Source organism: Lepidothrix coronata, unplaced genomic scaffold (assembly GCF_001604755.1).
Source record: "Lepidothrix coronata isolate B3197 unplaced genomic scaffold, Lepidothrix_coronata-1.0 Scaffold327, whole genome shotgun sequence".
NCBI lineage: Eukaryota > Metazoa > Chordata > Aves > Passeriformes > Pipridae > Lepidothrix > Lepidothrix coronata.
The window spans coordinates 420,529-430,318 of NW_016690507.1; the positions used below are offsets into that span (position 1 = coordinate 420,529).

General features: G+C 62.9%; 3 protein-coding genes across 3 annotated transcripts in view; 1 reads left to right on the top strand and 2 right to left on the bottom strand.

Annotated features, from left to right (window-relative positions):
• CRLF1 (cytokine receptor like factor 1) overlaps window positions 1-4,571 on the top strand; it is an 8,137-nt gene extending 3,566 nt beyond the window's left edge. The window contains exons 2-8 of the mRNA XM_017838168.1: window positions 1,852-2,141; window positions 2,526-2,655; window positions 2,996-3,165; window positions 3,402-3,559; window positions 3,636-3,804; window positions 4,190-4,368; window positions 4,516-4,571. Coding sequence (XP_017693657.1) covers window positions 1,852-2,141; window positions 2,526-2,655; window positions 2,996-3,165; window positions 3,402-3,559; window positions 3,636-3,804; window positions 4,190-4,368; window positions 4,516-4,539 — 1,120 coding nt within the window. The 3' untranslated portion in view covers window positions 4,540-4,571. The remainder of the gene's footprint in view (window positions 1-1,851; window positions 2,142-2,525; window positions 2,656-2,995; window positions 3,166-3,401; window positions 3,560-3,635; window positions 3,805-4,189; window positions 4,369-4,515) is intronic.
• A 738-nt stretch (window positions 4,572-5,309) lies between these two features.
• Window positions 5,310-8,139, bottom strand: CUNH19orf60 (chromosome unknown C19orf60 homolog). Its single transcript, XM_017838172.1, has 5 exons — window positions 8,103-8,139; window positions 7,139-7,221; window positions 6,419-6,623; window positions 6,251-6,339; window positions 5,310-5,849 (listed from the first exon to the last, which is right to left on the bottom strand). The coding sequence occupies exons 1-5, from the start codon at window positions 8,103-8,105 to the stop codon at window positions 5,777-5,779; spliced, it is 453 nt and encodes a 150-aa protein (XP_017693661.1). The 5' UTR covers window positions 8,106-8,139; the 3' UTR covers window positions 5,310-5,776.
• Window positions 8,140-8,814: 675 nt separating this feature from the next.
• Window positions 8,815-9,590, bottom strand: UBA52 (ubiquitin A-52 residue ribosomal protein fusion product 1). The gene is made up of 4 exons (XM_017838169.1): window positions 9,430-9,590; window positions 9,263-9,349; window positions 9,060-9,162; window positions 8,815-8,955 (listed from the first exon to the last, which is right to left on the bottom strand). Exons 1-4 carry the CDS (start codon window positions 9,530-9,532, stop codon window positions 8,862-8,864), a joined length of 387 nt encoding a protein of 128 aa, XP_017693658.1. The 5' UTR covers window positions 9,533-9,590; the 3' UTR covers window positions 8,815-8,861.
• Between the last annotated feature and the right edge of the window lie 200 nt (window positions 9,591-9,790).

The following is a 9,790-nucleotide window of genomic DNA, read 5'->3' on the forward strand; positions in this document are numbered from 1 at the left end:
AGAGCAGGAACCCCTAATTAAGTATCTCGGGCGTAACGAGGCTCTTGGAGCACTAATTATGCCGGGTGGGAGCCGGAGGAAGCGGCAGGGACCCCTCGTCAGGATCCCTCCGGCACAACAAGGACCTTGGAATGCGGGGTGGGAGCCCGAGGAAGCCCCGGGGACCCCTCACCGGGATCCCTCCGGCACAACAAGGACCTTGGAATGCGGGGTGGGAGCCCGAGGAAGCCCCGGGGACCCCTCGCCGGGATCCCTCCGGCACAACAAGGACCTTGGAATGCGGGGTGGGAGCCCGAGGAAGCCCCGGGGACCCCTCGTCAGGATCCCTCCGGCACAACAAGGACCTTGGAATGCGGGGTGGGAGCCGGAGGAAGCCCCGGGGACCCCTCATCGGGATCCCTCCGGCACAACAAGGACCTTGGAATGCGGGGTGGGAGCCGGGGCGGGCGGCGGGCGCTGAAAGCCGATCGGGGCCGGGAGGTCGGAGGGGAGGGGAGGTCGCGGCACTTTCCGGGAGGTAATTTGGGAATATTAGCCCGGCGCGTGCGGATGGAGCCGATAAGGCTGACGGACACGGAACACCCCGGAGCGCGGCCGGGGGGGCCTTTGGAAGCCTCGTGGTGGAGAAGTTTTGGGATAAACCGGGATGTGGGGGGGGTGTTTCCCATGGCGAGGGGGGATTTGATGGCGCACGGTTGGGATGAGTGGGATGAAGCAACTTCCCGGCCCTCGCTGGTGTGATCCAGGTGGGAATGCCGGCCCTTGGGAAAGGAGGAGGAGGGGGGGGGGGAAATCCCTTAGATTTTTCCAGGGTTGCTTTTGAAATCTTTTTGTCCCGACAAACTTCCAAAGCCACAACCCAGCCCTGCCCCAGCCCTGGAGGGAAAAAAAAAAAAGGGCTTAAAATAGGCATAAAAAGCACTTAGAAAGGCATAAAATAGATAATAAAATAGATATTAAAATAGATATTAAAATAGATATTAAAAGTATTTAGGTAGATAGGAAATGTATTTAGGTATCAGAGTAGATATCAAATGTATTTAAATAGATAAAAAGAGATGTGCATTTAGATATGGACTAGATGTGTGTTTAGATGTAGAATAGAGATAAAACCTATTTAAATATATATAAAAGAGATATCAAATGCCTTCAGATATAAAATGGATATAAGATGCACATAGACAAAGGACAGATATGAAACGTATTTAAATCAACATAAAACAGATACAAATTTGGAACCTTCAATACAGACGTAACAAAATAAACGTCGTTAAATCAACGTAAAATAGATATAAATGCACTCAAATTGATGTAAAATAGAGATGCCATGATTTAAATCAACACAAAATAGACATGTGACGATTTAAATTGATCTGAAATGGACACGTGATGATTCAAATTGACCCAAGATAGACATGCAGAGGTTTAAATTGACCCAAGATAGACATGCAATGGTTTAAATTGACCTTGGATATGCGATAGTTTAAATCTATACAAAACAGATAGGATGATCTAGCTAAAGGCAAAATAGATAAACAATGCATTTAAATAGATAAACGATGCATTTAAATAGATAAACAATGCATTTGAATAGATAAACAGTGTGTTTAAACGGGTATGAAACCCATTCAAATAGGTATAAAATGCATTTAAATTGGTATAAAATGCATTTACACAGGTACAAATCGCATTTAAATGAATACAGAAGACACGCAGATGTACTTAAATCACCTAAGACGGACAACAAATGCCCTCAAATCATCTAAACCAGACACAAAAGGCATTCAAAAAGCCTTATTTACCTCCCCAGCCCCTCCACAATTGACGTTATTCCCCCCCGCTCTCTGTCTCTCCGGCTGCAGACCCCGCCGTGATTTCCCCCCAAGACCCCACCCTGCTGATCGGCTCCTCGCTGGTCGCCACGTGCACGGTCAGCCCGGACTTTCCGCTGAAAGCCGAGGACCTGTACTGGACCCTGAACGGGCGGCGCCTTCCCGCCGCCTCCTACGCCGCCCTCGGGCCCTCCACGCTCAGCGTGGCCCTCGCCCGCCTCAACGGCTCCAGGCAGCAGTCGGGGGACAACCTGGTGTGTCACAGCAGAGACGGCGGCATCTTGGCCGGCTCCTGCCTTTACGTTGGACGTACGTCGGCGCGGTCGCGTCCCCCCGGCTCCCCCCTTGGTTCTCGCCAAGAGCTGCTCCACTCGGAGCTCCCCACGCCAGGAGAGGGCTGTTTTTGGCAAAAAAAAAAACCACCACCCCCCCCCGCGCTTGTCCGAATCAATAATCGTAAGATTTTTATCTCCGGGGCTATTTTTAAAACGAAAGGACGATGCTGACGCGCCCCGGGAATACGGGATCGGGACGGGGAATGCGGCTCTTGGATTTGTTTTTTTTTGGGTCGCTACGCCCCGGGGAGTACAGAGGCTTAGATGGGAATGCGGCTCGGATTTGGGGTTTGGGTTGCCGTGGCTGGAAAAAAAAACGGGCTCTGGAAAGTCTCGTTTTTGTTTTTTTGTCTCCCAGTACCCCCAGAAAAACCGGTCAACATCACTTGCTGGTCCAAAAACATGAAGGACCTGACCTGCAAGTGGGCGCCGGGGACAGAAGGAGAGACCTTCTTGCACACCAACTACACCCTCAAGTACAAGCTCAGGTGGGTGTTCGCCTTAATTCCGGTTATTGTTGAAAACACCGGCCTGGGATTTAATGGGAAACAGGGAATGTGGTGCCCGAGGCCTCCTGGCTGGCCCCTGTTTGGGGGTGGTGCTGCTGTGAAGAGTTTTTTGGGTCTCACGGTGCTGGGGAGGAGGAGGAGGAGGGTGAGAAGCCGCCGTGGCCCTGGTTGAGTTGGCACCGCTGGGTGAGCCATGGGGCCGGTAACACAATTCCAGCAGTGTGGAATGGCAGATAAACGGGCCGTGGGAGCGGCTCCTCCGGGGACGGGTGAGCACCCACAGCTCCCGGCGGTGCCGGTGCTCACGCCCTGCCCGCAGGTGGTACGGCCGGGACAACACCTGCCAGGAATATCACACGGCCGGGCCCTACTCCTGCCGCATCCCCAAGGACCTGGCCCTCTTCACGCCCTACGAGATCTGGGTGGAGGCGTCCAACCGGCTGGGGGTGGCCGTGTCCGACGTCGTCATGTTGGACATCCTCAACGTGGGTGAGCCACGCCGGGCGTGTCACCGTGTCACCGTGTCACCGGTGACCCCGCGGGGGAGCGGGAGGGGAGCTGGAGGAGGGTTCAGCGCTGGGATGGGGCGGAAGGGGGGGCAGCAGGAAATGGTCGATATGTGAGCAGAATTGCTCCTAATCGAATTAGGCTGTTTGCTCCGAGTGGGTTTTACATCTGCGGCTCCTTAACCCTCGCGGCCCCGCGGCGCTGCCCTGTCCCCGCAGTCACCACCGACCCGCCGTCGGACGTGCACGTCAGCCGCGTGGGGGACCTGGAGGACCAGCTGAGCGTGCGCTGGAGCTCCCCGCCGGCCCTCAAGGACTTCCTCTTCCAAGCCAAGTACCAGATCCAGTACCGGGTGGAGGACAGCTCGGAGTGGAAGGTGGGTCGGCATCGCCGGTGCCAGTGTGTGATCGCCGACCCCGCGCGGGTGCTCCCGTGATCTCCTCCCTCCCCAGGTGGTGGACGACGTGGGCAACCAGACGTCCTGCCGCCTGGCCGGCCTGCGCCCCGGCACCGTCTACTTCGTCCAGGTGCGCTGTAATCCCTTCGGCATCTACGGCTCCAAGAAAGCCGGGATCTGGAGCGACTGGAGCAATCCCACCGCCGCCTCCACCCCACGCAGCGGTGAGTGCCGCCAGCGCCGCTCGGGGGGTGCCGACGGTGCTGTGCTTCCCCCCCGGGATGTGCAGGGGGGCCCTTTCCCGCTCCGTGCCCAGCACCTGGATTTCTTGCAAAGGAGCCAATTTGGAGCGTGGCTTCCCCAGCTGGGAGCCAAAACCAGCTCGGTTTGCTCTCAGCCCTCGTTACTCACGAGGGGGAGGTTGAGGCGCTTCTTCCCCCCCGTGGCACTGACCCCCTTGTCCCCACACTGACCCCCTGGTCCCCACACTGACCCCCTTGTCCCCGCACTGACCCCCTGGTCCCCGCACTGACCCCCTGGTCCCCACACTGACCCCCTTGTCCCCACACTGACCCCCTTGTCCCCGCACTGACCCCCTTGTCCCCGCAGAGCGAGGGGCGGGGGGCTGCGACCCCAAAGGTGGGGAGCAAAACACGACGCTGCGGCGGGAGCTGAAGCAGTTCTTCGGGTGGGTGAAGAAACACGCCTACGGCTGCTCCAACCTCGGCATCAAGCTCTACGACCAGTGGCGCGTGTGGCTGCAGAAATCGCACAAAACACGCAACCAGGTAGGTAAGGAGCCTTTTCGCACTTCTTCTCCCCGGCTGGGTGGGAACGGGGGGGGGTGGGACGTGGGGTGACCCCCCTCACCCCCCAGGGATGCTGGGGGGTGACGCCGACCCCGGGGCGACGCGGGGCTCTGCTCCTCTCCGCAGGTTCTTCCCGGCGATAAGTTGTAGCCCGCGGGGGACCGAGCGCCGGCAGGATGGGACGGGGCGCCCGGCGCCCACCCGGGACCACCCGCGCCCGCCCCGGCCCCGCCGTGGGGGAGCAGGGAGGCGGCCGGGGCGCAGCACGGCCCCGCAGCCCTGGGGGCCGGGCTGGGGTGAGACTGGGGGGCCGGGCTGGCCCAGCCCCGGGAGCCCCTCACGTGCTGCTGGCCCCGGACCGCGGCCCCCCGCGCCCCGCGGCAGCGAGGGGACCCCCCGGCCTTGCCCAGCCAGGGGGGACACGGGGACTTTGCTCCTCAACCGCCAGCCGGGGCAGCCTCTGGGATGAAAGGGGCAGTGGGGGCTTCCCGGGTGACCCCCAGCCTCGCCGCAGTGCCCCCCGGGAAGCGATTTTGGCCGTTTTCTCCCCGGGGATCCGCCTGCGGGTGCACGGGGAGGGCTCCATCCTCGGGGAGCCACGCGGGCTGGTTGGAGGCTGCTGGGGTTTGCCCAGTGCCTGCTCCAATTTTGATTCAAACCAGCCTTATTTTGGTTCCATTTCAGTCAATTAGGAACAGATTTAAGCTTAATGCCAATAAACCTCTGAAACCCCACCGGGGTCTGCGTCAGCGGAGCGGCAGCGCTGCGCGGGGACGGGGATGCAGCGGGCAGCCAAATGGGGCCTGTGGCCCTTGTCACCCCATCCCGGGGCTCCCAGGGGACCGAGCCGAGCTGGAAGGGGTGGCACTGTGGCAAGGGGGGGCCATATGACCCCTTCAGATCACACCACTCAGCCCAGCTCCACGGGGACAGGTTTATTTTGGATGACCATAAAAAAAGGCGCTTGTGGAGAACCAAAACCGCCGTGGGGTTGGGGGCACAGTTGATCCCCAGGATGTGGTCTGGGGGGGGCTGCTGCCCCTGGGCTTCCAGTGGGCAGCACAGGCAGTGCCCACCTCGATGGGAGTCAAAGCAAGACAGCCCATTGGCACTGCAGGTCGTGGTTTTCCTTTGGCACAGCCCCGTGGAGGGGAACCAGCCCCGTGCCAGACCCCTGTGCTGAGGGATACTCAGGATTTAGGGGCACCCCACTTCTCCCAGGAGGGGGTTTCTCTACCCCTTCCAGCCCGTGCTCAAGAAAAGGGGTCGAGAGGACGATGCCCACCTTGCCAAGGTGCCTGGGCGGCTGCACTGGGAGCGGGTGGGGGGCGAGCGGGGCCCCCATTCCACCAGCCGGCCCCTCCAGCCGTTCCCACGGGGACACCCATCACTCAACTTCTTCCGAATCGTACTTGAGGTCCTGGAGAATTTCGCTGATTGCCTCAATGGTTTTAATTAGCCTACGAGAGCGGATGGAAACTATAAATAAAGCCCATATGGAGCGTATTATGTGGGCCGCCCTCGCCTTCCCCGCGCTGTTTATGAAACACTCAGCCCGGGGAGGCCGAGGGGACGCGGCCACGCAGCACCGCCAGACCCCGAAGGCACCATCTGGGCCCCCCTGGGCCACAGGGAGGGAGGGGAAACGCAGGGAAGGGGCTCCCGGGCTGGACTCCACGATCCGCGCGGGTCCCTTCCAATGGGTCCCTTCCAGCTCAGGACATCGCGTGATTCCGTGGGCTGGGGGGATGTTGCCACCCCGAAGTGGGGGGACAAGGGGGATGGCAGCAGGGCTCCTGGGCTGGGGGGGGGCTGCTGCCACCCCAAAATGAACAGGGACAGCAGTGGGGCCACCACCTACTTGTGCTTGAGCTCCTGCACCTCCTGCTGATGGACGTCCACCTCGGGCTGGTCCTGTGCCTGCTGCCGGGCCAGCTGGAGCTGCGCCGTCTGCGGGAGGGACACCATGGGAGCCCAGAGACACCCCCCAAACGAGCCCCAGGGACCCCCCCCCCAGCCCGGCACCCACCAGCTGCAGCTTCTCCTGCTCCCGTTCCTGGAGCCGGGCCAGGTGCTGGGCCAGGTCGGGGCGGCCCAGCTCATCCCGCAGGCGCCCGGCGATGCCCAGCACCTCCCGGGAGATGCCGCTGAAGGCCACGGTGACCTCGTGCACCAGCTGCCGGTACCGCGGGAAGTCATAGTGGGGGGCACTGCTCAGGTACGCCTGGTGGCCCCTGCGGACAGGTGAGGGGGGTGGAAAGCCACTGTCACCACGCCCGGGGGCCACCGGGATGGCAACAGCCCGAGATCCTCCTTCTGCAAAAGCTCCTTTTGCCACCCGCCACGGGCAGCACCGGGAGGGTTCTCCTGCCTTCCTTCCTTCCTTCTCCTCCTGCCTGGATTTGGCAGCTCCCCCATGACCAGGTGGCCTCACCCCTCGCACGGGAAAAGGTTGGAAACTGCTTTTTTTTTGGAGGGAGTGTTGGTTTTTTTTATCCTTTTCGCTCGTGAAGCCCATCGTCTCCTGCTGGATGCTAAAACAGGATTCAGGTGTCCAGCACAGCGTCCTGCTGCCAGCTGGAGCTCATCAGCCGCCCCGACCGCGGGGTCCCGGAGGGATGCAAAATAATCAGGATGGGGGATTTAGTTCGTTTTGCCGGGGATTCAGTGCCTTGCCGGGGATCCCCTGCCCTGGGAGGTGCCCCGTGTGCCCCCACGTGCCCGTCCCCGCGGTGGTGCCGGTACTCACTCCTCGAAGAGCCGGTAGGTTTCGACCCTCTCGCCCTGGAGCACCTGCAGCCGCCGCAGCAGAGCCTGCACGGCCTCGCCCGTCTGCGGGACACCAGGGGACGGTGACGGGGACATCATGGCACCGGTGACCCGGTAAGGGGCTCTGGGCAGAGCCGGCACTGCCCGGGGGTCTCCCCCCTGTGCTGGGGTAAGACCCCCCCACACACACTGCCCAGTGCCCGTCCTGGGGGGACCCGGGTGGATTCCGGCCGCGGTTCTTGAGCTCAGCCCAGCACCAGCACCAGGGATGCCCCATCCCATTGCTCACACACCGGGAATCCCCAGCCTTGAGCACACAACACAAACGGGCATCGGGACACCCCCCCCCATCCTGCCCATGCACCGGGACCCCCCAGACACGTGCCCGGAATACAACCGGGCACTGGGACCCCCATTCCACTCGTGCATGGATGGGCTCGGTCCAGGGACCCCCCCCGACCTTGCTGCCTGTGCACCAGGAGTCCCCCTTCTATCTATGCCCAGTCCAGCACCGAGACCCCCCCATCGCTGCACTCACGCACTGGGACCACCCCGGACCGGACCGGCTCTGGGACTCCCCATCCCGGTGCCCACGCACCGGGAGCCCCCCGGCCACTCGCACACCCCACGGACGGGCACCGGGACCACCCCGTCCACTCGTGCACGGACCGGACCGGCACCAGGCCCCCCCCACCCCGCTGCCCACGCACCGGGACCCCCACCAATGTGCACACAACGCGGAGGGACACCGGGACCCCCCATCCCGCTCCCCGCGCACCGGAAGAGCCCCGCCCGTTCCTAAACAACGCAGAGGGGCAGCGGGACCCCCCACCCACAGCCCGGCCCCATCCCGTGACCCCCCCAGACCACACATTCACTGCTCGGTCCCCAGAGCCCCCCTCGCCCCCTCCCCGTGCCCCGGGGCCGCTCCCGGTGCCGCTCACCATGGCCCGGTGGCGGCTGAACGGCGCAGGCCCGGGGGCCGCGGGGCGGAGCGCGGCTCCGCCGCCACCTGCAGGCACCGGCCGGCAGCGCCCGTGCCCTCCCCGGTCCCTCCCCGGTGCCCGCTGCCCCCTCCCCGGTGCCCGGTGCCCGGTCCGGTCCGTGCGCACGCCACCGGCGGGGGTCCCGCTGCCCGTCTGTGTTGTGTGCGGGGGGTTCCCGGTGGGTGGGAAGGGGGTTCTAGTGGGGTCCCGGTCCCGGTGCAGCCGTTGGCCGGGGGGGTCCCGGTGCTCATCTGTGCACTGTGCACACAGCCGGGGTTCCCGGTGGGTGGGCAAGGGTGTGTAGGCAAGGCCCAAGTCCATGGACGGGGGGGTCCCGGTGCCGGTCCGTGGCCCGGGGGCTCCTGGTGTGTGGCCGGTGGAGTGGGGAGGGCCTGGGACCGAGCTGGACACGGGGACAGGGGTGGGTCCCAGTGCCCATCTGTGTTGTGTGCACATGGTGGGGTGGCCCACTGGGTGGGCAGCGTGTTTTTTTGGGGTCCCGGTGCCAGTCTGGACCTTGCACTAGTGACAGGGGCGTCCCAGTGCCGGTCTAGTCCATGACTACAGGCACCACCCGGCACCGCTGCCACCTCCATCCCCCCCTGCTCCCCTCCCTCTCCTTTATTCAAAACCACACATCTTTGGGTAAAAAAACACCAGAAAACGGGGCTGAGCACTGCAACACTTTATTGGTCAGCACAGGCAGGGCCCGTGGCTCTACTTGACCTTCTTCTTGGGGCGCAGGTTGTTGGTGTGCCCACACTTCTTCTTGCGGCAGTTGACGGCGCGGGGGTGCAGGCGGGCGTAGCACCTGGGGGGGGGACACAGGTCAGGACAGCCCCGTGTCCCTGGGGAGGGGGACAGGGAGCAGGGGGGAGCTGTGGGAAGGGGAGGGGGACACACAGGGGGCCGTACTTGCGGCAGATCATCTTGTCGCAGTTGTACTTCTGGGCGAGCTGGCGCAGGGAGGGCTCGATGATCCCGCCCCGCAGGCGCAGCACCAGGTGAAGGGTGGACTCTGGAAGGAGAGATCGGTGTCACGGCGGGGTCAGGGAGCACCTGGCACCCCGAAAACATCGCTCCCCCCTCCAAAAACCCCCCAAGGGTCCAGGGAGCACCTTTCTGGATGTTGTAGTCGGCGAGGGTGCGGCCGTCCTCCAGCTGCTTCCCCGCGAAGATCAGACGCTGCTGGTCGGGGGGGATCCCTGTGGGGGAGAATCACCGTGGTGGGGGCACTGGGGGACCCCCACGGGGCTGCCCCGCTGCTCCCTGGCCCTGCCAGTACCTTCCTTGTCCTGGATTTTGGCTTTCACGTTCTCGATGGTGTCATTGGGCTCCACCTCGAGGGTGATGGTTTTGCCCGTCAGGGTTTTCACGAAGATCTGCATCTTGGCACCGTTTTTGTCTGTGGGAGCGGCGGCTGCGTCACGCTCTGAGTGGGCCCGGGGGTCCCGGTGTCCACTCCCAGCAAGGACCGACCCCTCAAACCCCCATTCCCAGTCCCTGAACCCCCATTCCCGAGCCCCTAGTCCCCCACCCCGGGATCCAGCCACACCTGGGATTCAGCCCCTATCCCGGGATCCAGTTCCCCCCTCGCGGAATCCGGGGCCCATCCCGGGATCCAGGGTCCCTTCCCGGGATCCAAC

Excerpts from the sequence above, each read along its gene's own strand:
- CUNH19orf60 (XM_017838172.1), bottom strand. Across the intron at positions 6,340-6,418 it reads AGCAGGAGAAGCTGCAGCTG|ACGGCGCAGCTCCAGCTGGC; the intron begins GTGGGTGCCGGG and ends TCCCTCCCGCAG. Across the intron at positions 5,850-6,250 it reads GTGCAGGAGCTCAAGCACAA|GCTAATTAAAACCATTGAGG; the intron begins GTAGGTGGTGGC and ends CCGCTCTCGTAG.
- UBA52 (XM_017838169.1), bottom strand. The coding sequence starts at position 9,532 with ATGCAGATCTTCGTGAAAACCCTGACGGGCAAAACCATCACCCTCGAG. Across the intron at positions 9,350-9,429 it reads CAAAATCCAGGACAAGGAAG|GGATCCCCCCCGACCAGCAG; the intron begins GTACTGGCAGGG and ends TCTCCCCCACAG. Across the intron at positions 9,163-9,262 it reads CGACTACAACATCCAGAAAG|AGTCCACCCTTCACCTGGTG; the intron begins GTGCTCCCTGGA and ends CTCTCCTTCCAG.